The sequence below is a fragment of the Nycticebus coucang genome, chromosome 4, assembly GCF_027406575.1.
Source record: "Nycticebus coucang isolate mNycCou1 chromosome 4, mNycCou1.pri, whole genome shotgun sequence".
Taxonomy (NCBI): domain Eukaryota; kingdom Metazoa; phylum Chordata; class Mammalia; order Primates; family Lorisidae; genus Nycticebus; species Nycticebus coucang.
The window spans coordinates 111,389,357-111,416,651 of record NC_069783.1 but is presented as its reverse complement, the minus strand read 5'-3'; the positions used below and the strand labels follow the sequence as shown (position 1 = coordinate 111,416,651).

General features: G+C 53.7%; 1 protein-coding gene across 31 annotated transcripts in view; it reads right to left on the bottom strand.

Annotated features, from left to right (window-relative positions):
- The window catches only part of NCOR2 (nuclear receptor corepressor 2), a 207,399-nt gene that overhangs the window by 71,148 nt on the left and 108,956 nt on the right, over positions 1–27,295 (bottom strand). For 27 of the 31 annotated variants that reach the window (XM_053590060.1, XM_053590081.1, XM_053590083.1 and 24 more), the window contains 6 exons: positions 24,648–24,714; positions 18,887–19,059; positions 17,906–17,999; positions 14,746–14,924; positions 11,256–11,310; positions 8,767–8,865 (listed from right to left, as the gene is read on the bottom strand). In XM_053590060.1, coding sequence (XP_053446035.1) covers positions 8,767–8,865; positions 11,256–11,310; positions 14,746–14,924; positions 17,906–17,999; positions 18,887–19,059; positions 24,648–24,714 — 667 coding nt within the window. Of the gene's footprint in view, positions 1–8,766; positions 8,866–11,255; positions 11,311–13,653; positions 13,767–14,745; positions 14,925–17,905; positions 18,000–18,886; positions 19,060–24,647; positions 24,715–27,295 lie in introns of those variants that run through there. The other 4 variants (XM_053590065.1, XM_053590091.1, XM_053590093.1 and 1 more) reach the window with 2 other exon arrangements.

Below are 27,295 nucleotides of genomic sequence, written 5' to 3'. Positions count from 1 at the left end.
ACACAGCACTTCCTAGCAAGATTCTACAGCCAGGAGCTCTGCCTCCCACTTGGGGCCGGGGGATCATAGGCTTCTCCCCATACCCATTTAAGCCAAACTGCATCACTCATTTGTTCCTTCCTTCCACAAACATGCTCTGAGCCCCCAAGGGGGATGCCAGGCCACAGAGACATGCAGTACCCAACTATACAGAGCTTGCACTTAAATTGACAAAGATGGGAATTATGGCAGGACAGATGGAGGCTCCAGTGATGAGAAAACTTTCAAAAGGTAGAAACACATTGTGGCTGTGGCAGTGAGTCATCCTAACCCATGGGGACAAGGGAAGAGGCAGAACAGGAGGCCTTCGAGCTGAGCCTGCAAAGGTGCATGGCCTTGAAGGACAAGAGAAGGTATTTCAAGGGAGGAAACCTCCACGGGCAAAGACAGGGTGATGTGAAAATGCCCACTGAGCCTACCAAGTAGCACCCTGGGAGGCTGATCAAGTTTACCACCTGTCCCAGAAACACAGGCAGCCTCCTGATGGCAGTGGGGGCCTCTGGGGAAGTCAGGGAGGCAGGTAGTGGCATGATCCACCCCACATTGGAAGGCAATTTGGCAGCAGGCCGAGGGAGGGATGAAGGCAGATTCCTCCAGTGAGAAGGCAGAGCCTGCCACCCACCCAGGTAGAAAATGATGAGATTGAATTCAAGAACTTTCCAACCCCCAGCAAGACCAACACAAGCTCATTCATTCACTCAACACATACTTTGCTGTGCACCTACCATGCACCTGGTGCCTAGTGAGTCCTGAGAGGGGCCTACCCTTGAGACACCATCCACCTCTGCAGTGAGGGGAGGGGATCCCAAGAGTCTGGAGTTGGTGTGAAAAGTGGGGTCAGGGGTCAGAGTTGGCTGCAGCTGGCAGCCTCTTAATGACCCCTGGCTTCTACCCCCTGACCCTGTTCACCTGTCCCTGACCCTTCTGGGGAAAACAGAAGAGGCCACCTTTGTCTGCATGGGACATCTTTTTATAAGACATATAGGTGTGTGCCAGAGCCAGCTTGTACCAGCTCACGGGAGTTCATTAAATTTTCAGGTATTTTGAAGGCCTGCTATTGAAGAAGGCCCTTATTAAAAACAAAATCAGACTGGGGGTTGGGGTGTGTGGCTCACACCTGTAATCCTAGCACTCTGGGAGGCCGAGGCGGCTGGATTGCTCGAGCTCAGGAGTTCCAGACCAGCCTGTCCAAGAGCAAGACCCCATCTCTAAAACTAGCCAGGTGCTGTGGTGGGTGCCTGTAGTCCCAGCTAATCAGGAGGCTGAGGCAGGAGGATCACTTGAATCCAAGAGTTTGAGGTTGCTGTTACTGTGTTTGACACCACAGCACTCTACTCAGGACAACAAAGTGAGACTTTATCTCAAAAAAAATTAAAAATAAATAAAAACTGAAACATATAAAACCTTACAATTAAAGAAATTATAATAAAAACAATCATAAGAACTCCAAGCACAACCTTCCCACTTATTTGACCACACATGGCTGTTATCTCTTGAGGTTGTTTCTGCCAACTGCCTTCAAGGGACAGAGACAAGATGTAATAGTATGCCAGGGGCATCCCTTCCAACTCCACATTAGCAACGTTGCCTTGGTCCCTGGAATTGGGCATAGTGGGACTGCTATTTACACCAGGGTAAATGGCACATGCTACAAATTGGGGCTCACCCTGCAGAAAGGTGGTTGTTAAACGTTTACTAGCTCTCTACAGCAGAGAGGTGTGTAAGTGCAACATGAAATGCATACTGTTCCATGGAAACTTCTCTTTAGTCCTAACTCAGATTCTGTCCTGCAACCTGGAATCAAATTCATGGTCATCCCTGCAGAGCCCCGCCTTACCTGCCTCCTTAGGGCCACACTTGTTCCAGCCTCAGGGCCTTTGCACTGAGGACAGCCTGGGACAGTCTCCCCTCAACTGTGCCTGGCCAGTCCCTTCTTATCACTCCAGTCTGAGCCTAAGAGACACCTCCTCTGAGAAATCTAAAAGCTGCCCTCCCCCACTGGCAGCCTCCTGACCCAGGCTTGTGTTCTGGTATCCCTTAGCACCACCTCAACTGCCATGCTGACTTACCCGTGCAAGGTCCATCTCCCACGTGGGTGTGTCAGCCCCAGGGACCTTGTTTGGTTTGTCCACTAAGGAATCACCTAGAATGAAGTCACTACAGAAGAGACTCAAACCCCACCCCAGCCACGTCCCCTTGGGGCATTCGGCTGACGGTGAATGCAGGGCCCCTCCACTGAATGGCCCCTCCCATTACCACATGACACTGCTGCTGTGGTAACTATTTTCCTGCATCTTGGCAGCCCAGCTTGAGATGGCCCCACTCTGGCCCCTTGGAACCTGATTGATCTGCTGCCTGGTAAGCGCTCACATTTTCCATCTCCTTCTACCTCCCTTATGTGGACTACCTCAGGCCGGCACTGTACCCTGGCCTATGAAAAGGCCTCACTTGTCTCCTCCCAAACCTGTACTCCAGCCTGCTCTATCTCTGGGCTTCAGCCTCCCCTGCCTCCCAGGGACCCTCTACCTGCCACTTTCCCTGAGAACAGCATCCCCTGACTTTAGGCCTGGGGGAGCCCTTGGTCAGCCTTTCCCCACTTAGCACAAAGCTAGGCAGAGAACCAGGAACTAAATCTGCACCCAGTCCTGCCCAGCCAGCTCTATCTCTTATCCCTGGCAGAGTAAGACACGGCTACCCCCTGAAGCCCAGGACCGACTGGGCAATCCGGTACCACCCCCCAGGCCCAAGTCCACTCTAGCCCAGCCTAGGGCAGGCACTGGTCTGAGACAAGACCCAAGCACTGGTGGGCCAAGAAGTGAAAGACAGCCTGAGGGCGTCTGGTCTGGCCCTTGAAGGTCACACTATCAAGTGGTTTTGTTGCCAGGGAAGGCAGCCAGGCCAGGGCAGTGGTTCCACTGCATGGCGGCTGTTCCTCCCTTTGGACTGAGCCTGGCTGGTCCTGTCCTGTCACACTGTCCTCCCATGCAGGCTGCCCAAGGTGTGAGGGCTAGAGCCACAGCAAGAGACACGAGGTGTGACCTATCACTTGGCAGGAGCTGGGATGCCGGAAGATACAGAGCAGGCAGGGTGTGGGGGTGAGTATGTGGGGTACATGGGGGCCGTGGAGGGACAGAGAGGAGAGAAGAGGGTAAGAGACAGAGACCTAGAGAGATGGGGGAGAAAGAGAAATGGAAGCAGATGCAGAGAAAGATAAACATGGAGGGACAAGAAGGAGAGAAACAGAGGAGGCGACACAGACAGAGACACACAGTCGCAGAGGGAAGGGGAAAAGTGTGCCCAACCGGGATACATGCAGGAGACCCAGTCCTGGGACCAGGTGAGAGCAGAGCCCAGTGGGGCAGAGGTGGGGAGATGAACGCCAGGGCACACAGAGACAGAGAAGAGATGGAGACAGAGATAACATCAGGCCAGACAGTGGCCAGAGGCCCTCGGACTTCTTGGGCTTCAATGGCCCTGGAGGCCAGGAGGGGCAGGCCAGGATGCTTGAAGACCAGGAAAGACTTTTCTTGCCCCCCAAGAGACCCCAACGTGCTCCAGTACCGCCAAGTGGCCCCGAGTGACAGGACTTACCCTCAGGGACATGGCCCCTTGGCCAGAGGTCATCCCCACCACTGTGGGAAGGCCATGGTGGCTGTCCCACCATTGCAGCCTCAGGCCAGGCCTGGCTGGCCTGACACTATCAGCCACCAACGATAAGCAGTTAGGCCATCTACTGACCACAGCATTTCTGGGTTCTGGTTTTATAATTAAGTAGGATAATGTGGCCCTTCTGTCTATGAACCATAAACTAGAAACCACTGTGCCATCAGCCGGGGCTCAGGCAGCCCCCGCTATAGCCTGTGACTCACCTCGGTGCAGGCAGTCGGGGTGGCCAGGAACCCAGGAGAGGATGCTCGGCCATGGCCCAGTCTGCATGCTTATGGCCACTCACAGCCAATCTCAGGGGCCAGGTTCCAGGAGATGGAGGCTCAGCCCTCACTTGCCAGAGCTCAGATACATGGCATATAAGGGGGCTGCATTCTAAAAGTCTATGCCTAGAACTGCATCTTCCTCTGTCAGAACACAGAGAAGCTTCCAGAAAGTGGACAAGCACCTCAAGTAAACAAGAAGGTGATCTTGCTCCACCAAATGACCTGAGCACATCACTGGCCTCCAGCTGGCCACACGGCAGGGCAGCGGTACAATGGAGACAAGGTGGGCCAGAGAGAAAGCCACTGCAGGCAGCACAGGTCAGAGGTCTGAGCCCAGAAACACCCAATGGCCAGCACTTCTAATCCAAATGATGAACAGACAGGGTACGTGGTGTGGGGAGGCAGGGCAGGAAGGGCTGGTCCCCTGAAGCCCAAGGGATATTCAGACAGGGCAGGTGTCCCCTGAATAACATGGTGGTGTGTTGCTCTATTGGCTGTGGTTAAGCAGTTGAGCAGGTTGTGACATCCATCACTTATAGTTCTCCAAATATGCAAATGCACAGGCCACCTCCTGGGCTGGACCGGCCAGGCCACCCATCTATAAGGAACTGACTGCCCCGGCCTCAGCAATAGCTATTTGCGGCTGCCCTCAGCCATCAGCCCTGCAGGGAGCAACTCAGCTCAAAGCCATCCTGCCAGTCAGGCCCTCACCAGGCAGCCTTTCCCTTATGGTCTATCATCCCAGCCCTACTTAGATGCCAGTGCCCCATGGCAGTCCAGGTTGTCAGGGAGTCTACCTTAGGCCCGACTTTCGGCTCTGCCACCTGTTCCCCACGCAGGGCTTGAACGAGACTCTCAGAGCATGGTCCGTCCCTAACCAGGACTAGTAACTGTCAGAAATGCAGAGTCCCGGGCTCCAGGCTCCTGGAGGTGAGGGGAGTGGCCTAGAGACTGTGTTTCCACAGTCCTCCCAGTGATCCCAACCTGTGTTCCCGTTTGAGGACTTGGCCTGGGACACATCTCCCAACAATGCAGACCTCTGGGTGAACCCCAGGAGGTACAGCCTAAGGACACTGGCTGTAGCCAGTCTGGAGAGGTCAATGGTGTCAAAGAAGGAAAAAGACAGAAGGCCCAGTAACCCTGGAGAGTCATCTCCCACCATCAGCCCTGTGGTCTAGCCACCCCTCCTCAGAGCCCATTTCATTCTCATATGGCAGGAATGGCTGGGGGGCGGTGCACCCCATCTGTGAGCCTGGCTATGAGCCGCCAACTCAGGAAGTACACCGTCACCAAGATGGCACATGGAGCTGTTGTGCTAGGAGTGGGGTAGTCATACCCACTGCCTGATGCTGCCTCAGCCTGTAATCGGCCAGACCCCTCCATTCTGCTTTTCAGGATGGTTACAGTCTGCTTTGCCTCTAAAGCCAGGGTCTGATAGACCTGGCCTGCAGAATGCAACCAACAAATGCCCACAGACGAACACACACACCCTGTGTACCTGACAAGGCACCTCTGGGTGGGCTGCAGGGTTGGGTGCCCATGTGAGTGGCATCTGTTGTGGTGACAAGTGAGTGGCCACTCTTGGCTGTCCTCAGCAAAGATGTGGCCTGGAGCCATGGGAACCACGCCAGGACCACAGACACCACAGCCTCTCTGCAGCCACCCACAGCAGCTCTGGGGCCGCTGGCCACACAGAAGAGGGGGACTGTATGTGGGAACAGGGGTGCTGAGAGAGAGCGCAAGATACAGAGGGGAGGGCGCCGGTCCCATATACCGAGGGTGGCGGGTCAAACTCGGTCCCAGCCAAACTGCAACAACAACAACAACAAAATAACCAGGCGTTGTGGTGGGCGCCTGTAGTCCCAGTGACTCAGGAGGCTGAGGTAAGAGAATGGCCTGAGCCCAGGAGCTGGAGGTTGCTGTGAGCTGTGTGAGGCCATGGCACTCTACTGAGGGCGATAAAGTGAGACTGTCTCCACAAAAAAAAAAAAAAAAAGATACAGAGGGGAGAGAGAGGAAAGAGACTAGGACAGACAGAAGAGGAACAGCCCTCAGCACCACCCTGGGGACCCAGGTAGGAAAAGCAAGTGAAGGAGCTCAGGAGATAGAAACTGCCCAGCTGCCAGGCCCCAGGAACTGGGAGACGTGCAGGGTCAGGAATACAAGGAGAATCTCAGAGAAAATGCAGAGACCAATGGAGGATGGGGCAGGGGGCCAGTCCCAGACACAGGCTTGGTCATCACATCCCACCCTGCTATGCGGCTGCCTGCGTTTTCCTACCCACCACCCTTTTTCAGGGAGCATCTCTGTGACACAGACCATACCTGGCTCACCAGGGGTCCCCCTCTACCCCATCCTACCGCCACCAAAATGGACCTTTGGCGTGAGCCCTGCCCACTACCCTAGTCTAGCAGAGCCAGGCATCGCATGGCGGGTAGGGCTGGCTTCTAGGACTCTGGCTTCACCAGCAGTGAATGGGACCTCCCGTCAGCTCCAGAGGCTGGGAGGGCTGGGTTTGAATTTCAAATCTGTCACTTGACAGAGGCCTCAGCAAGCTCCTCCACCAGAGCAGCCTCACCTATTCCCAGGCATTGTAGATGCCACAAATAATGCAGGACATCTCAGATGAAAAGAGGGGTGGATTTCCTTTTGCTCTAAAACATTCTATGGTTTCCCCAGTGCCCAGGACTGACCTGGCCTCTGTCTAACTCACATGATTCTTTCCCCAGTTTATCACAGTCTAACCCAGAAGTCTCCTGCTAGTGGCTAGAACAGATTTCAACAGCAAATGAATTGTTCGGTGGTTTTCTCTTTTTTCCTTGATGACCTAAGATTTTAAAATCAGGCAATTTTACATAAAACTAGAGTTTCAGCTCATCATTAAGAATTATATCTGGCAATTCAGGGCCACTTGGCCAAGATTCAGCTGGAGCTGAGACAGGGCATAAGCTCTCTAGTGAGCCACAGCCCTCACCACCCCCTAATGCCTCCCACGAGCACAGAAGTCAAGGGCAAGCCATCATTCATCAAGTTTGCACTTGTATTTTCTGTACCAAAAGCAAGCAGAAGAAAGCATGCCATGATTTTCTCTAATTCTTCATTAATCCAAGACCCTGGAAAGTACTGGGACCCTCTTCCGAAGACTCCTTGCTGCTCCTGAAGTCACTACATGGTGTCTAGTGGCCCTGTGCCTTCACGCTTACTGCTCCCTTTGTGTGGGAGCCTCTCAGCTCCATCCTGGCCCACCTGAAGGCCACCCCTCAGTCTCATCTTTGGGGCTTTTTGCTCTGTGAAGCCTTGAAAGACCTCCCTTCCAAACCACTTCCTACTGGGCAAGTATAGCTTCCTACAACTTTGTCACAATACCCTCAGCTTCACCCAGCCACTGAGGCCCCAGGGAAGGAAATGCCTTCCTTCAGCAGCTACCAGCAGTGCCTCATGCTGCCTCCTCCATGGAGCACTCCCAGCACCTGCTCTGAGCTGGTATTCAACAGCCCAGGAACAAAGCAAATTCTGCTGCTGACCTTTATCTCCCAAAGGACTAAGGACTCAAGATCCGCCTTTCAATTGTGTGCCTGTCATCTCTACCATGATTTACTGAATATTCTTTCTTTTCTAGAGTCTCACTCTGTCACCCTGAGTGCCATGGCCTCATCATAGCTCATAGCAACCTCAATTTCTTGGACTCACGAGATCCTCTTGCCTCAGCTTCCCAAGTAGCTAGGACTACAGGTGCCTGTGACAACACCCAGCTGATTTTTCTATTTTTAGTAGAGATGGGGTCTTGCTCTTCCTCAGACTGGTCTCAAACTCCGAAGTTCAAGGGATCCACCTGCCTCAGCCTCCCAGAGTGCCAGAGTGCTAGGATTACAGGTGTGAGTCACCTTGCCCGGCTTTCTTCCTTTCTTTCCTTCTTGCCTTCCTTCTTTCTTTCTTTTTAAAGAGAAAGGGTCTCACTTTGTTACCTAGGCTGAATGCAGTGGCCCAATCATAGCTCACACTGACCTCAAACATTACTCCCACCAAAGTGCTGGAATTTGGGGCATGAGCCACTTCATTGGGCTGGAATATTTTTCCAAACCAACTCCTTTTTCCTCTACCTCAGAGTCAGATAAAAAATAATTTGTCTTTGTAGGCTGTACATTTGCAGTCAGGACTGTTCAAATCTGCTGCTGTGGTAGTACAAAAGCTTCCACGGTAACATGTAAATGAATGGGTGTGAAGGTGTTTCAATAAAACTTTATTCACAAAAAGTGGTGGGCAGTTGGACTTGGCCCAAGAGTCCCATTCTGCCCCACTTTCATGTAAATAATTCTAAGTTTCATCCTAAGTAGACTGAAATACTGGCTATTTTTTCTTCCAAGTGTATATTAAAATAAACACAAAAAAACATTAAAATTTAAAACACACTAAGTGTGTGGACCACCCCAAGTCCTCCTTGGAAGCCCTTTCTTTGGGAAGGTGGCTCTTTTAAACATGGAGATCATGGGTCACCCAGCCAGACGTCCTGGAATTTTCCAAGCTGAGAATGTAAGTGGCCACCCCTCCCTGCTCTCTTCTCTGCTGCTATGGATGGCTGGCAACAGCAGCTGGGGAGAGTGAACATCCCCAGAGAGGGCCTCCTTAGGTCTGCCACCACTGATGGGAGTTCACGCTGATAGTCCAGCACTGAGCAAAACCAACTCATGGAGATGGTTACCACCCATCGTGCAGATGCCAGCCACCAAGCAAGTAGCCGCTGAGAGTGCAGTGAGCAGGGTCCCTGAGGACAACCAACCCCACCCCTGCCTCTCACCTGGCTCTTGCCACGACGCCGATAGCTCCGCCTCACCAGGCTCTTATAGTTCTCATTCTTCTTGGTCAGGTAGTAATAGAGCACGCACTCAGCCACCGTCTGTGGGGCAGAGAGAGAGGAGTGTGCAGTGTAGGCATTCAAAGCAAAAACCAGGAGCCAGATGGCCTCGGTTCAAATCACCTCTCTGTGTCTCAGTTTTCTCATCTGTAAAATGGGAGTGGTAATAGGGCATACATCACAGAGTTGGCCTAAACATCAGAAAAGTTAACGTGCAGGTACTTGGGACAATGCCCAGCATAGAGTAAACACTATGGAAGTACTACCTGTTATTATCACTAGCACTCCTGCTATTGTTAACAATAATGATGACATTAATATATGTCATCCCCAACTCTTATAGAAAACAAGGGCTAACGCAAAGCCTTCTCCAAGTATGGATCTGAGTTCTCCTTTCTCTCATTTCAGCCTCCTCTTCCTGAGGAGCTGTCCTAAACAACCTCTTCCGAGCATCATGCATCTGGACCATCACATCCCCATGAGACTCTTCCATGGCTTATTTCTTTTCTCTCCCTTGGTCTTTTCTGTGTGGATTTGGGTCTGAAGTTGGTGTTGCATCACGCTGGGTAAGCAATCAGCCTTCTCTGAACCCTAGCCAGACAGCATCCTCAGAAAGCAACATCACAATGCCCCCACCTGTGGGCACAGGGCTCAGCGCCAGGTGTCGGCTCACTAATGCCAGCAGCCTTTTCTGATACGACATAAACTGTTTCTGTGATTCTTGAGCCAGTGTCAAGCAGGAACCTGCCTCTGAGAGATAGTCCATAAGGCCTACTACATGTAGAGATGACCTGGACCTCGAGACCCCAATTCCAAGTGAAAAGCCACCAGCCAGCTGCCTCCTGGAATGTGCCACGAACAGAGGCCCCCAGTCTACTCCTGGCCCACCAGCATGACCCACACAGCAGCTGAGGACATTTTATAATCAGATGCCAATGTCTGCATATCAGGTGATATGGAAGCCCAACTTCTTGTACAATTCAGGAGAGCACCTTCCCATGTAGAGCAAAAATGGACTGGCCCTGAGTGGCAACTGCCCCTGTAGACTGGCCTGTCCTTGCTAGCCTCTTAGTTGGCAGCTCCTGCTCTAGACCCTTCTGGAAACTCTACTGAAGTCTTGCCCTGGACCATTCTCAGCAGAAGAGCCATAAAGTTAATTTTCTGGAATGAAGACTCTTGAGCCTGTCAGTCCCAGGGCTACTCAACTGCCAGTGCTGAGACGCCTGCCTCCATCTCGGGGAGCCCCAACCCGGAGTCTACCAGGCTGTCCACACCCCTGGGGAGCTGTCGTCACTAACCCAGGGGATAGGCTATTTATAGGGCTTGTTTCTCCACACTGGTTTTTCAGGCATGGAGAGATTTTTCCCTATCCGGCCCCATCTCTCTCCTTCTACGGGTATCAGCTCATTAGGGCAGACACCAGGACAACAGTCACCCTTTAGAAGAACCACCTGGATCCTGGCCAGCCCCTCCTCCCCACAACTGGGAAGCCTCTCGGGGGGTGGACAGATGCCCCCTCCTCTGAGAAACCTGATTCAGGGGAATACGGCCTTGTGTGAGGTAGAGGCCTCAGGGAGCCCTTCTCACTCCACCCCACCATTCTGGGGGGGTGCCCAGGGGTCCACTGCCACACACAGCTTCGTGCAGCCCACAGTGCCAATTTCTCCACCTCTAATGGCCTCTCCAGGCACTGACCAGCCAGCCTTGTGGGTCCACAAAGAGTTTACTTTCCTCCAGGGGCACTTTGTGTCTAGGTACCAACTAGAGCCACTCTGGGCTTGTTCAGGTCTGTGGGCAAGGTGGGTTCAGGTATCAGTTCTACATGAAGATTTGTCCCAAGGGGGTGGGGACTTGTAGGCCACTGTCTGGCATGGCATGAGGGATGTCTAGAAGGAAACTGGGACATCAGAGGGATGATCCAGTCCCTTTGAAGTGTACCACTCTGCCTGCAAAGCCTTGATGGGGATATCAGGCATAGTGATGCTTTTAGAACCCACCCTCAATTTGCAAGGATGCTTGATGCCTACCTCTGAGGAGCTGGCTGGGCACACAGAGCTGAGGGAAGCCAGGGCTCTCCTGGGGTTTCCCAGAGCTTGGGCAACCTGACTCTCCTCCCCCAGGGCCCAGGGAGGCGAGGCTGGGCCTGCACTGCTTCTGCAGAAGGAAGAAAGGCGGGAAGGAGGAATGGAGGGGAGGAGGGAAGGAGGGAGAAGTAGAGGGGGAGGAGGGAAATGTAGAAGAGGAGGAAGGAGAAGTGGGGTGGAGGAGGGAGGAGGAGGAGAGGATGGCAGCCAGAGCACAGGGCCAAGCAGGCAGAGGCCTCCCAGGCCAGACGGGAATGTCCTCAGCCTGGGCGGAGAGACAGCCCACGGAAGTGGATACCAAAGGGGCTCTGGGCAGGGAGGCTGCCGGGTCAAAGCGAAGAGACTCACCTTCCTCTCCAGGAACGAGGCGATTAGGCCGAAGTTCTTGGGATGCTGCATGAACCTGCCGGGAAGGAAGGGCAGGTGTGAGAGCTGGCTAAGGGGGGCTTCCCTGGGCAGTCGCTGAGCTCCCGGGTGCCTGCCATCCCCACTGGCCCAGCCTGGCGGGCACCGCCCCACTCAGAGCAATTAAGCCCAGGGGGGTGTGGGAAGGGCTGCAGAGGGCGGGTGGGGACCCAGGGGTAAGAGAGGGCGTTCCTTGGAGTGAGTCACTGGCTTTAGCGCCTTTGAAAATATATTTGTTTGTCCTGCTGGAGGCGGCTTCCAGGAAAAATGAGGACATGCAGCTCGTTGGTGGGGTCCCCCCCTTTTAAAATCTGCTTTTGTTTCTCTCTCCAGCTGGGTCTGGGAAGACGGGCCTCGCCCGGCCCACACGGGGCCTGCCTGGGAACATGGCGGGGCCCCCACCAAAGAGGTCACGGCCTGCCAGGTTGCTGGGCCCCCCAGGAGAGGTGGGAGCAGAGGCTCTGAGTGCCCACAGGAGAAGGGGAGGAGGCAAGCCAGCCAAGGAGGCGGCAAGAATGGACTTAAGCCCGAGGGGGGTGGTGGGGAGTTGGCACTGGACCAACTGGCTTCCTGCGTAGCTGGGAGAATTACTGGGAAACCGCTGGGCCAGGCTGAAATGTCAGGGCCAAAAGAGCAGCCGAATGTGGGGGTGGGGATGTGGGTCACGGCCTGGTTGGGCCCAGGGGTGCTGGGTGGAGTCCCTGGCCTCAGCTCTGGTATCCCCATAGCCCTCCTCCAGGAGAGAGGTGGCTGCTGGCAAGGCAGGGACCTTGAGCTTCCACTATAGGAGACTGGGACAGTGCACTCCATCTGCCTGGCCCACCAGATGGCGGGGCAGGGGGCCAACGGGCCCGCCCCTGCTTCCCAGCCAGACACTGGAGAATCTGGAATGGCCTCTCCTCTTCCCCAAGGAAGCAGCATGTTGCAGAGTGGCGGGCTTCCCTGCCCAGGGTCCCACTCCCGGCAAGGCTGGAGCCACCCTACAGCCCTTCTCTCACAGATAAGGAGAGTCATTCCCTTCTTCATCTCCTTGCCCCAGTGACATTTCCTGCCCCCCAAATCCTTCCCACGGGTTACACCAGCCAATCAAACTTGGGCATTTCCTGGATCACCTGTTCCTCCCCCACCCGGTGACCCTCACCTGCATCCCCTGCCAATGTTTATTAAGAACTTCCTGTGCACTGGGCACCTCGTGACAGTGCAACAAGGGAGGCATGGATGCCATACCCATTTTACAGACAAGGAAACTGAGGCTTGGAAAGAGGCTGGTCATACAGTAAGTGGCGGCACTCTGTGCAATAAAACAGCACATAATTTTCAAAGGCACTGAATGCTACCAATTCCCCTGTAAATGAGACCACACACCAAGACTAGGCTGTGTCTCACATGGGACCAGAACTGAGCCAAACCTACAGGCCAAGGGACACCAGCCTAGCCTGGCTCTCTCACTTGTCAGCCACCGAATTAAGAGTGTGAAATTGTTAGGGTTGCGAGCAACATGAAGCCTCCAGAAAGGCTGAAGCCACAGAACACACCCCAGATTGTCTTATTTTTAAAAAATAAGAAAACATAAATAAATGAAAATATCAAACATACCAGGGGGAATTTAACACAACAGAAATTCTTGACATCCATGACTATCCTATCACCACCTCCCTGGTTGAAAATTGTAAAATATGCTCCACGCAGAACTTGATGTAGCCATAGAACAGCCATGTCTGCTGTCGTGAGGACCTAGGCAGGAGCCACCCTGAGTGGTGAAACCCAAGCACATCAGAAACTGTCCCTGACATGCCGTTTCCCACTGAAGACTGCCTTATCTGTGCTTCGGGCACTCAAGGGCTCATTAATTTCATGGGTGTTTTAAGATTTCCATCATCAAAAGCTATTCTAAAAAATGTTGTTTTCCACCCAAGACCCTCCTCACATCATTTGCTAGTCCTAGTATCTGCAATGGCTAATTCGCACAGCCTTGCCTGGGACCCAGAGTCATCCCCTTCCCCTCCGGCCTGCCTGGCACCTCCCATGCAGGAAGGGCAGGGGCAGCCCCAGACCCTGGACTTTGGTACCCATGTTGGGGCAGGAGCAGCAATGTCATCTCTTTTGAGGAAGCTCTTTTATAGACAAGACCTTCTCTGCAGGAGGTAGCTGGGTGAAGCAGGGACACAAGAAAGTCTGTTCCCAGTGTGCCCTCCTGACCCACCCCTGAGACCTCTGTCTCCATGGTCCTGAGGAGGTGCCCTATGTCCTGTGGCAGGGGGAAGCCCAGCCTTTAGGAAGCAATAATTACACCACAGTGTCCCCAAGGCATTAGTCAGCAGGGCCAGACTTTGGGACTCACCAATATCTTCTGGGAACCCCAGAGCAGGAAGCAGGGGGGTGTCTCCTCCGCCTGTACATCCCAACTTGGGTCTTCACAATGGGGCATGTTCCTCTAGGACACAACTATCAAGTCTGCTGGGGGGACAGGGTCTTTCTCCACCTGGCAGCTCCACACTTGTCTCCCCCACATGCTGTCATTTAAGAGCCCCCCCCAACCAAGGTGTCACCTCTCAAGTACTCAACCTCTATCTCTGCCTTCCACAGCCCACTCTCCACCCCACCACCCCATAGCCTCTCCTTTTCAGCTGGAGGAGTTTAAATCCTGCCTTCACTGGGTGCGAGCTGTGTGGCCTCTGTTAAGCATCTTAACCTCTCTGGGTCTACATTTTACCTCAAGTGTACTGGGCACGGCCTGGCTGAGCTGTTATAAGGGATAAAAGAACAATTGCATAAAGCCCAGGAGATGCTGGCATCCTGCCCAAGATCAAGAACCTGCTCAACAAATAGCCACTTTCAATGTTAGAGAGGAAAAAAAAAGCCACTGCCAGCCACAGAACCCTGCCCAAGGCTGGGGCCCAGCCTCTGAGATTCTCCTGCCTTGTCCTTCCGACACACACAAGGCTATCTTTACACCTTGTCCTGGGTAGAAGTGTGTCCCCAGAAAATTCATGTCCACCCAGGACCTCAGAAAGTGACCTTATTTGGAAACAGGGTCTTTGCAGATATAATTAGTTAAGATGAGGTCATACTGGATTAGGCCGAACCCTAAATCCAATGACTGATGTCCTTATAAGAAGAGGAGACACACAGAGACACAGCCGTGTGAAGACAGAGGCAGAAGCCAGAGCAATGTGCCTGAAAGTCATGGATGCCAAGGACTGCCGGTAGTCCCACAAGCAGGCAGGGGATGACAGGTAAGGAACAGGCTCCCTCATGGCCCCCAGAAAGAACCAGCCTGCTGACATCTCTGTTTGGACTTTTGGCCTCCAGAACCAGGAGAGAGTAAAGCCCCATTGCTTTAAGCCACCAGCGATGGTCACGTGTGTGAGGCAGGGGCAGGAGCTTGACACAGGCCCCAGTGGGACAGGCTGTGGGAGACCCCAGGACTCACTTCTCCCGGAAGGTCTCTTTCTCTTGCTCACTCCACATGTTCATGACCTGGCGGTCTTTGTACACCTTCATGGGGTCATCCATGAGGCCGTTCATGTTTATGAACTTGATGCGCTGCTGGTCAGCGTCGTACAGCATCGGCGGGATCACAGCCAGCTGGCGCATCTGCTTCTCCAGGTTCTAGGGGGATACGAAGGGGGCAGAGGGCCAGGGTCAAAGCGCGTGGGCGCACGAAGGGGTGAGGTCCTCAGGCCAGCACTGCGGACCCAGGGGAGGTATGGAGTGGATGAACATCCTCAGCTTCTGAGCCAGAGTGGAAAACACGAAACCAAAGAGAATGAGCTGGGGAATGGGGGAGAGAGAATTTAAAAGCAGCCCAGACAGGTTTATGGTGGGCAGGGCTGTAAATTAAATGCAAAGAGCAGCAGCCGTGCCTTATCTGCAGCGGGAGGGGAGCCATGAATCTTCCCCCTGGAAATACAAGCGCCATAAAACACTGCAGGGAAGATGTTCAACCCAGCTGGGCCCAGCTGGCTGGGAGGGGGTGCCCCCATTATCCAGGCTCAGAGGGCACCAGGCTCAGGAGGGGAGGGGTGGCAGCCAGGGACATGGGGAGCGTCAGGCTCCTTACCCGCCCTCCCCACCCCCAGTCCCCGCATCCAGCTCCTTCCACACGCCCACCTGGGATGCAGCCCACCCACCCCACGTGGCAGGAGTCAGGCGCTGGCTCCTATTGCATCAGGATGACTATTAAGAGGCTCTGAGCAGCCACTCAGCTGGGCTCATTTCCCCAAATCTCTACAGCCTGCCAATTACTGGCGATTAATTACCCATCTCCGGAGGCGCAGCCAAGGTCAGCTAGTTCAAGTGATCTGGCTGCCAGGGTGCCCACCCCCAGCCTCTTTAGTCCATGTTCAGGACTCCCAGCCAGGGGTCACAGCGGGGGGGACGGGAGCATAGCTCTGACCCGGAGGTGGGAGAAGAGCACCCACCTCCCAGAGGCCTGAGTCACCCTAAACTTGGAGCAATCCCCCAGTCCACAACCTCTGACCTTCCTGGGCTTCCCCAGAGACACAGTGATGGCAGGACACAGGGCATGACCAAGGCAAGAATCCTCCTTAGAGGGATCCCTGCCCCACCCTTTTGTGGGCTTTCTGTCTCTCCCAGGCCAGGCATGTGCTCTCCTGCCCGGAGGATTGGTAGTGTCTCCCACCTGCCCAGCACCTTCCCCCCGACACCCCAAGAATCTCAGGACAACCCTGACTGGCTGAGGAATTTTCTGTTCTAAATTCATGAGAGCCCAGATGCCGCATACCCTTGTCTGTCAGGCCAGAATGCTAGAAATGGACAGGGTGTCCCCTGTCCATTGTGGGACACCCACAGCTGACACAGACTCAGCCACAGCACTGCCTGGTATTTGGGGCAAGGCCCCGTGGCTGTGGGCAGTGGCTTCCTGATTTCTGCTTTCTGTCCATTGGAGGTTGTTGGAAATAAGGATATCCTCAAGAGAAGTTTCAGAATGAAAAGAAAAAAAATTTTTTTTTTTTTTTTGGAGACAGAGTCTCACTTTGTCACCGTTGGTAGAGTGCCACGGCATCATAGCTCACAGCAACCTCAAACTCTTGGGGCTCAGGTAATCTCTTGCCTCAGCCTCCCAAGTAGCTGGGACTACAGGCGCTCGCCACAATGCCCGCTCTTTTTAGAGACATGGTCTTGCTCTGCCTCAGGCTGGTCTCAAACTCCTGAACTCAAGCAATCCATCCGCGTTGGCTTCCCAGAGTGCTAGGATTATAGGCGTAAGCCACTGCACTGGGCCGAGGCAAGAGAATCACTTGAGCCTGAGTTTGAGGTTGCTGTGAGCCTTGACACCACAGCACTCTACTGAGAGTGACAAAGTGAAACTCTGTCTCAAAAAAAAAAAAAAAAAGTTTTTTTCCAATGGCCTGAAAGACTTTGAATCACGCAGGGAGCTTGGTAAAAATACAGATTCCAGGGCTCTGCCTCAGACCAACTGAATCAGAATCCCTGGTGGGAAACGGCTGCCCCCACCCTGCAGCTCTGAGGTCTTTTCAGTTTGATAATCAGTTTCTGGGTAGCGAGTTCCCTTGTCCAACAGAATATTCTGCAGGGATGGAGGTGCCTACTATCTGCACCGTCCAGTATGGGAGACACTAACACACATGGCTAATGAGCACTTGAAATGTGCCAACCAAGACCAAGGAGTAATTCAAGTTTTAATTTTCTCTCATTTCAATTAATTTCAATTTCAATAGCCCCACATAGCTTGGCTATACGGACCTGGAGCTACCATAACCTCCCATCTGGAAAAAAGTCCCCAGGGAGGAAGAAATGTGCCCCCCTGGTTGTCTCCCATGGTGCTGGGAACACGGGGGATGTGGGTAAGTGTCACAATAGATGTCTGGCCCTAAGACCTAGGAGGGGACTGGCTGGTAACAACCCCTTCTCCAGGAGAAAATACTTCCTCTCTGCTTCCTGATCACCTCTGGGCCCCAGTGACCACAGCCAGGGTCACCTAGGCTGCCCCCAGGTGACCAGGCACCCCTGGGGAGGCTGATAGGGAAACAGAGGCTGTGCTCTAGTCAGGAGGGCTGAGGTTCCCAAGTGAAAGTCCCAGCTTGGGAGGTCAGCTGGGGTGCTGGGAATTCTGTCTGCCCCCCAAACACATTCCCCCTGCCCTGCCAGGCTCTGTCCCCCACGCTCCCCCTAGGCTGACCTCAGAACTTACACCAGCCGCACCTCCCAGGAACTCTGCGTCTGTCTGGACTTAGCCAGCATGAAGCTCTGAGAAGGCAGGGGGCAGGAGTGAGAAGGTCCTGTCCCCAGGCTTCCTCCCTGCTGGGGCATCATGGAGTGGCTGGTGGATTGGACAGCACTGTGACACCCGCCCCCAGTCTTCCAGGAGGTCCCTCCTCCAAGGTCTCACTGCCACCCCTCTCTCTGCTTATTCCTCCAAGCTGAGGACAGGCCACAGCTTCCCGAGACTGCCAGTTCACGGGTGCCTCCCTACACCACGTTGATTCTGCACAAGCTTCAGTAACAAGCCCCTGGATTTAAACCATCTGGGGTGAATTCTCCTCCTAGCTGGGACCCTTGCCCCTGTGGCAGGGCACATGGGAGAAGTGAAACTGAGCTGGACTCACCTCCTGCTCTGATAGGCCGTCGATGATCTCGGACACCTCGTGCTCGCTGCGGGCAGCCGACATGGAGAGCCCACTGCCCCGCTGGCCCACCCTGCTGAGGACCAAAGGGACACACTCAGGACCAGCCTTCTAGCAGCCAAGGACCCTCATCTGGCGCCCATGGCACAGACCTAAGCCCACAGCTTCCCAAGAGGCAGTGAGGGTGGCTGCAAAGGGATCAGCCCTCCTGTGTGGCTGGCCTTCAGCCAAGGAGTCCAGAGCAGGACATGGAACCCCCACTCTGACACAAAGACCAATGCCAAACCACTAGACTTTGGGGGGCTCAGCCCCTTCCTCTCTCCTAAAATACCCTGAAAGGCCCAGCCACAAAGACCTGGGTTCGAATCCCAGCTCTCCTTCTCTGGCCCAGAAGCAAAGTACTCCTCTCTGTGCCTCAGTTTCTTCCCCTGTAATTGGATAAAAAGTAGCAGCCAGACAGCTCCTCCTTAGGGCTGGTGGGAGGAATTCAATGAAATACACATTGTGAATTCAGTGAAGGGTAAAAGCCGTTATTATTACCACTAATTATCATCACCTTGTCTGTGTAGCGAAAGAAAAAAATGACAATAGAAACCATAGCTACCTGTCACCAGGCACTCCCTACCCGGGCTCTCACCCATCCTCCCACCAGCAGGTGAGATGAGCACCCTGACTCCAGTTTCCTAGCCAGCTCCCTCCCTTTTATCCCACACCAGGGATCTCAAACTCAGCTGCCTTCCGGGGCTGTGCAGGTCACATCCACCAATGAAGCAGCCAGGTGAGAGCTCCGGTTGCACGGGAAGGAGGGCCTGCCCCACGGAAAAGTTGTAAGTTCTAAATAAGTGTTAGGCCAAGCAGGCTCCAGGGGACACAAGAGAGGGGCACGCCAGTTTGAGAGCCTGCTGTGCTTTCTGTTCACCCTGCGAGGCCTCCCATGCTGCCTGGAGGGAGGGGATGGCTCACCTCTGCATGCGCTCCTGCAGCTCCCGCTGCTTGCGGATCTCTGGGAACTGCTTCTCGTAGTACTCGCGCACCTTGCTCTCCTTGGCCCGCCGCCGGGGGTTATTCTCAATGCGCTCCACCTTCTTCTCCCAGGCCTCCATAAGCTGGTCATAGCGCTGGCAGAATTTCTGCTCCTGAGAAGCATGGGGAGGAGACGCTGAGGGACACCCGCCGCCCCCTACCTGGCCACTCTGCACACAGACTGGCAGAGGACAGAAAGACAACAGAGTCACGGAGAGACACAGGCAGCCCAGTTTTTTATTTATTTATTTATTTATTTATTTGGCCGGGGCTGGGTTTGAACCCGCCACCTCCAGCATATGGGACCGGCGCCCTACTCCTTGAGCCACAGGCGCCACCCAAGGCAGCCCAGTTTTCTACCCTAAAGAAAACCCACAGGCTTCCCCTGCCCTGAGGGATGTGGCCACTCGGTCCTGGACTTTAACACAGAGACCCTGTCCAAGACAGAAGCCACCAGCCACAGGCGGCTGCTCCACTGGAATCACAAATGAAATCAGAGTTAAAATTCAAATCCTGGTCCTCCCAGCCACGCTCCTAGGCCCCGGCAGCCACATGTAGCTGGGGCGACTGCCACATCTGACGGCCAGATGGAGAGCACTTCCACACCGCAGGAAGTGGTGCTGCACAGTGCTGCACTGGGGAAGTCTGCTGGGTCCAGGGAGGGGCGTCCTCTAGAGAAAGCTGCTTCCTGAGCAGTTCCTCATTTCCCAGGCTCAGGTTCAGCCATGCTCCCTTGCCCCAAAGACCAGGTGTGAAGGCCCACTCAGTTCCTGAAGAGGAGGCTCTGCTCTCCCTCCAAGACAAGAAAGTCCCTCTTCACAACAAACCCAAGTACGAGAAAAGACCCCAAAAGCAGCCCAGAATTTAGCTGCCTACTTTCCATGTCTGCAAGAAACATGCGTCTCTAACAGGCAAGGGTTACAGACCCACTGCCTCATCTCTAATAGCACTGGGTGGACAGATGTGGTCTGGGAGCTCTGATCAACATCCTCTGTACCCTTCAGTGTCTGTACCCAGATACTCCCCACCCCATATATTTCAGCTTTTGACCAAAGGCAATCTTTGACCTCCATTCTCAACAGACCTGGCAGCAGAATGGTCCCAAAGGGGAACTTAACCTCCACATATACAGGCTGCTCCAAGAACCCACTAAGATTAAGAGACAGTTCTGGTATTGGACAATGGCCACACATGTTTGGGACTGTGCCAGCCCACACCACCACAGCCCCTGCCCAGAGGCCCCAGGCAGGTGGGCAAGAGAAGTCTCCACAAAACCAACAGAGACAAGTGTTGCAGTGGCTGGTGAAGACGAGCAAGGAGAAGGCCAGCAGGGCCCCTGGCCAGCTGGGGCCTCAGTCTGCCCGTAAGCCCACGGAGGGGCAGGCAGGGTGCCAACAAGACATCTTAGCTCTGGCTTGCGCTCTTGTGGAGTATGAGTCCACCTTATGGAGTGTCCCCACAAGCCAGCCACCTCCTCAACCCCAAACACTGGGCTCTGCCCTCTGCCTAGGATAAGAAAGTCCCTTTGAAGGCCTAACCACAGTACCACCTGCTGTAGCCTGTGCCTCCAACCACTGTGCTGGATGTGTGCTTCAGTGTATCCTGGGATGGCACACACAGGCGGCTCTGGCAGTTAAGCTGCTTATTGGGGTTTTCCACAAAACTGGACCCACTGGCCAGGGGAGGAGGCAGATCACTCCCTCTCTCACTTTCATACACATGAAAGAAGCTGGAGCCCAACCTGGTTAGTGTGTAGGGTGCAGGGAACTGCCAAGGAGAAAGAGCAGGGTGGACAGTCCCTGGGACCACAGTTTGTGAGAGTGACCCAGCCTCCCAGCCAACTGGGCCTCAGCAGGGGGCTGAGCTCTCTTCCCAAGGAGAGACAGGGCTCCAAGTGGGTGTCCAGCTCCCTTGCTGGGGACAAGACCCTGCCCTCTGGGAAAAGCCAGGTCCCAGGAATCTGCCAAGGAGTAGGGGCCCCACCTGAGCGGGTCTGACTCAGTGGGAGTGAGCAGATCTGGGTCTTGGCCAACCCTCTTCCCCAGGAATTGCCAAAATGATGAAGTCAGTCAAGGGCTTAGGGAGCAAGACAGCTCCAACCCCAGTCACTGCAGCTTCAAGGGTTTCTGAATTTGTTTTCACAAAGGCCTCTCCGAAGATGAGCTCAGTTTGGCCATAGATCCATCCCAAATTTCTTAGAAGTCTACAGTTTCTGCTTGCCTCTTCTCACTCTTCAATTAAGCCCATATCCCCTCCATCCCCTTCCACAGACCCCCCCAAGGAGACATTTGGGATTTTTTAAAAGAACTCCTACCCACTCCAACTCCACCCCCATCCCAGCTCCTGCCAGCAGCCACCAGGATCCTTTTAAAATGTAAATCAGACCCTCCCCCTCTCTTAGGTCCCTCCCTCCCTTCCCTCCCCAGATAAACCCTACCCCCAAGCAGGGCCAACTGGGGGCGATGTGCTGTGAGATCTCAGTGAATTGCTAGTCATTTTTAGGTGTGACAATGAGAATTTCCTTGCTGGCAGAAGACAGAAGTGGAAGTATTTGCTAGGGATGAAGGGTCCTGGCCTCTGTACCTATTTCCAAATAGTTCAACAACAAACACAGTTATGTTTATAAGACAGACAGACACACACACACACACACACACACACACACACACACGGCAAATACAAGGAACTGTTAACTGTGATTGATCCTAGGTGGTGGGTGTATACAGTTGTTCATTATACTCGTCTGTATGACTGAATTTTCTTGTAATAAAGACTTTGTATTCTTTATTTAGACATTTATTGGCTCAGCACCCGTAGCTCAGTGAGTAGGACACTGGCCACATACACCAAAGCTGGCAGGTTCCAGTCCAGCACGGGCCTACTAAACAACAATGACAACTGTAACAAAAAATAGCCGGGCGTTGTGGTGGGTACCTGTAGTCCCAGCTACTTGGGAGGCTGAGGCAAGAGAATCGCTTAAGCCCAAGAGTTTGAGGTTGCTGTGAGCTGTGATGCCACAGCACTCTACCGAGGGCAACATAATAAGACTGTCTCAAAAAAAAAAAAAAAAAAAAGAATAAATTAGGTGTCCCACTATGTTTGGAATAAAACCAAATAATTGCTCTTAGTTTGGGAGCAAGTATTTCTAAGTCACGTGGATTCCCTGACCTGCTACATTCCGTCACAGGTTACCCCCCCAAACTGGCTCCTATCTCCAGGCCTTTGCACTCACTGTGCCCTCTGCCTGATGCTCTGACCCCCAGATCTGCACACAGCTAGTCCTTCTGATTGTTCCCATACAGCACAGAGGTCTCCAGTCCACCTCAAGAGTCCCCAGCCCATCCCCAACCCCTGCCCAGCACTTTTTATGTTATTGGTCTGTTCGTGGCCTCATGGCCTCAGCTTCCCAGGAACTCTACGGACCAGCATTTCTTAACCCTGGACAGTCAGCTCTGTGAGCCTCTTCCACCTGGCCCAGGTTCCCAGGTCCAGTGGGGCAAACCTAGGAAGCTGAGCAAGGAAGATCTGGACAGCTCAGCCCACTGCTTCTCACCCCATGAGGCCTAGGATTCAGAGTGCTGCTCTTGAGGCCTCCCAGCTGTCAGCCTCTGGCTAGAAACACCTTTTCTTTATAGGGCCCAGCTGAGGTCTGGGGTCAGGGAAGTGGGAGCTGGGGCCAAAGGAGAAAACTCCCCCATATCCCACACAACCTCTCTTTGTAGCCAGGAGCTGGGCTTCTTGGCCCAGCTCAGCTCAGCTCAGCTCAGTCCCTCACCTGCTCACATACCTGCCCAGGACCAAACTACTTACCTCCTGGAGGTCCCCTTTCTGGGCCCTGCCAGAGTGGCTACTCACCACATCCCACATACCCTCCCGGTGTGTGCCTACCTCATGCACACCTCGCCTCTGCTTCAATGCCCCACCACTACCTTCCCAACTTCCTCATCCAAATCATGCTTTCAAGGAACAAGGTGGCCTGGGTTCAAATTCCAACTCCACCACTTCCCAGCTGTGTGACCTAGGGTATGTTGCTTAACCTCGCTGTGCCTCAGTTGGCTCATCTGAAACATGGGCTAAGAAAGTGCCCATCTCACAGGATTAAATGCACCAAAAACACCGAGAAAGGCACCCAGAACATAACAGGCACCCAAAGGCAGTGTTTGCTGGTACCATTTACTGTGCATGTGAACCCTACAGCCTGCAGGTCTGAGGACAGGACCTATGTCTTAGCTACTCTGAGCCTTGCACACAGTGGGTACTTAACAATGGCACGCAACCAGAGCCCTGAACCAGAACCTCTGACCAGCTAACGCCCTCCATCTCTCTGTCTACTCTTCATTCCCATCCCATCTCAGTTCAAGCAACACTTAGTCATTTCCTACCGCATACCATAGACCAACATGTGCTGGCCACGACTGAGCCCACCCCAGTGGACCTGAACCTGAGAAGGGATGCAGGGTGCAGTCTCTTGGGCCTCTACGCAATAAAGCTAAGGGAGGGCCAGGGGTGCAGATGTAGGGAAGTCTCTCCCATCCTCCAGAAAACCTAGATCCTACTCACAGAAATCCCACAGTAGACCAGCCCTTGCCGCTTCTCCTATCCCAGATCCTGAGGCAGCCCCACTCAGCCTGCCTCTCCCCCATAGGCCGAACCTTCCTGAGGCTTCCCAAGCCCCATCCCATCCTCCATCATCTCTTAGCAGCCTATGGTTTGGGTGAAGTCAGTGACATCACCCCCAGCTCTAGACAAGTCCAGCATAATTCCATCTCCCTGGCATCAGCCACTAGTTCAGGGGGACACATGCTCTCACCTGGCCTAATCACAGTCTCAGAAAGAGCAGTTCTCTATGGCTCTAGAAAATCAAAGCTGCTTTGGGAATTCAGGTACCACAGTGGCAAACAGCCTGTCAATGTTCTTACAAAGAGTTGAAGAAACTGCATAGAAATGAAGGTCAGACCTGATCGAACCACTCCCGAAGTCCACCCAGTGAACTTTTCCAGTAACACGGATTCCTCTCCCATGTCAGCCCATCTAAGCCGGCTCTTCCTCCCCAAGTGGCTCATATGATACTAAGAGGTGACGCCCCTTCCATCACCCGACCTCCCCTGACGAATCAGTGATGTGTACGGCCCCCCTAAACCCATGCCACACTTGTTCTCGTACCCACTCCACCTACCCAGGGCCAAGAGAGGGTCTGCACAGCAGGACACAGGATTCAGCACCGTTTTCTGTTTGGATGCAGCCACAGTCCACCCATGTGGGCGAGGGGGGCTCACGCCTTCCCATACCCCCATTCCTCTGAGCCCAGACATGGCAGGCCAGGAAAACCTCACTTCTAAGGGGGACCCCGCAGTTTGTCCAGCTCTGCCCAAACCCCTCCTTTCTGCCTGAAAAGGCCATGATGGGTCCAAACAATTTTCTAGGCCAACGTTTTGCTTTCTCTCCTTCCAGGCTAGAAATGAAACTGCAGAGCCCCCCACCCGCATCCACACTAGGGCTCTCTGAAAGAAGCTGTTGTCTTTCCAGGTTTCCCTCACTGCCCTTGGCTTTTATTCCACAGCCTGGACTCTCAGTCATGAGATAGCTGCAGAAAAGGAGGCTCCCGGCAGGTGTGCCTCAAATGACCACGATTCCCCTCAGATCTCAAGGAAGCCCACCGGGGCTGCCCTTGGATGGGGGCAGGGCCATAGTGCTGACTTACCCATTGTTTCCGGGCGTGATTCCTCCTCTTGAAGTATAAGATTAGCTTCTTCCGCATCGCCTGGTTTCTGGGCAGGGGAAAACAGCAAACGGAACAGGTCAGCTGTGCCAGGCCTCAGACGCTGCCACCTGGCTGTCTTGCTTGCTGAGAATGAGTTCTAGGTTGGCCGTATCACTGGTTCTCAGTGAGATAAGAGACATCCACAGGCCCTAGAGCCACTTGTGAACAACCAGGGTATTCTCTGTCTTCCCCCACTCAGGACACCCCCACCAACATTGAGACTGAGTGCTGCCTGCAGGTAAGAGGGTGCTGGGGGAACAAGGAGCCTGTGGCTTCCTGTCCTCACTCACTTGTACCTAGGCTCCTCTTATCCGGTAGCCATACCTGCCCATGGAAAACTGGTCACAGGGAAGCAGCCGCAGCCTCAGATGAGGAACACAGACCAAGGAGACCAGGACCCTGAGGCCTGTGGTGCCCAGAGGCTGGGTCTCAGGGTATAGCCTGGTGTCCCACAGGCAGACTGCAGCCAGGCACTGCACTCTGGCCTCCAGGGCACATGACGGGCGGGACATGGGCAGGAATGGGACAGTTTGGGGAGATGCAGCAAAGCAGGGACTTCAAGAAGGGCTCAACGGGGTCACAGATCTTGGGCTAGGAGAACTAGGGGCTCACCCAGGGGCCACACACAGGGACTGCAGGCTCAAAGGGAAGTGGGAGCTTCCAGGGAAGACACTGGCAGTTCAGAGAAAAAGAGAAAGAGGAGAAAGAGGAGGAAGAGGGAAACGGAGACAGACAAGATACAAATCAAGGGAGAAGAGAGACCTAGAGGGAGATGAGATGGAGAAAGGGAAAGAGAAAGATGAAAGAGAGAACCTCATGTAAAGGACAGAAAGAGAGAGACCCAGAGAGGCAGAGGGGTGGAGCCCAGAGACCCAGAGATGAGAGAACCCATACAGTGAGGATGGCAGACCCCCCACCCTGCCAGATGCCCTAAGGATCTCCTCCTCCCAGACCCTCCTCCCCAACCGCCAACAGGCAGAGCAGGGTGATATAGTCGACATCCTGAGGCCCTCGGGGGTCACAGACAGGCCTCAGGAGCCCTCTGCACCCCTGAACTTGCCCTCCCTAATCTGGGGTCTGCAATGGCATCAACTTCTCAGGCAAGGGCTCCCCAATTTCTTCATATTCTCAGCAGTGTCTAAAACCCACAAAAAGCTCGAAAGCCACTGACTAGGACCTAGGTGACACCCAGACTCCAGAAGGTGTCATGTCTGTGGGAGATACCCAGGACCCCGACCTGTGGGATAAAAAAAGGGAACCACCCCAGGGACTGACTAATGAGCAAAAGTCCCCAAGCACACACCTCATGGGGCCAAAGGGCCAGAATCAAACTCAAGATTCATGTCATTCTGGCTTGGCCCCTATGAGGGCCTCCCCACCTGACGCCTTGCTACTTCCATCAACCAGCCCCTATTACTAGCCAGGATGGGCCCTGGGGGATCTCTCTGTCTCACAGGATAAGACCAGAACCCCTTGTCACACAACAGCATGTCTCTGAGCAAATCTCAGAAGCTCTCTAAGCCTCAGTTGCCTGAGATGCGGGACCCATGACATCATGAATTCATCTCCTCAGTTATTCAATAACCACTTACTGAGCACCTACTATGTGCCAGGCACTATTCTAAGTGGTGGAGACACAGTAGAGAAAAGATAGATGTCGTCCCAGGCCCTCACAGGGGTGATGCTCGGGGGTAGGGGTCACACTGATAATCAGTAAGACAACAGTGATAATTCCGGATTCAGGGGTTGGACGAGAGAGTGGCTGGTGTGTCCGTGGCTCTTTCAGATTCAGAGGTGCAGAGAGGCTTCCCAGAGAAGAAGGCCTTGAGCTGAGACCTACACCATCAGAAGTCCCCAGCTGTGGAAAGATCCAAAGGGAAAGGGGCAGAGCTCCACAAGTGCAAAGGCCCTGAGGTGGGAACTGACTCAGAACATTAAAGAACAGACAGATGAAGGTCCCTGGGCCAGAAAAATGTTGGGGAGGGACAGAGCGGACAGAGGAGAGGCTCTGAGCAAGACTGGCAAGATCTTGTGAGTCTGGCCACAGCAAAGGGTTTGGACTTGTAGAAAACAGACGGACAGCGGTGAAGTCTAGAAGCAGTGACCACCCGGCAACGATGAGCACACCAGCACCAGAGCTTGGTTTCCGACACTGTTCTCCAGGAAAAGAAACCGAGGCTTCCCAGAGAAATGGCTGATTCCAGAATGACTTTAAATAAAGAACTGCCAGAAAGAAGTAAAAAGCCCACGGCACACAGAACACAACCTGAGAGTTTCCAACTGCCACAGCTCAACAATGCGAGCAACCAAATAAACAAGACTGGTACCAGCCTAGAGCCCGCAGAATAAAACAAAGACCCGAGTGTCCACTGTGATATGAACAAGTGATTGAATAAATAAAGAAATGGGGGAGAAGGAACAATCTTCCTTCTAGAGTTCCAATGAATAAATGTACAAGACACGAAATAGCGCATCATCATTAGAACGCAGTAATAACTGCCTCTGGCAAGATCCACGGATGAATGCTAAATTAGCTGGCAAAATTTTAAGGAGAAACAGGAAATCTGCACAGCCTCAAAGTCTCTCCC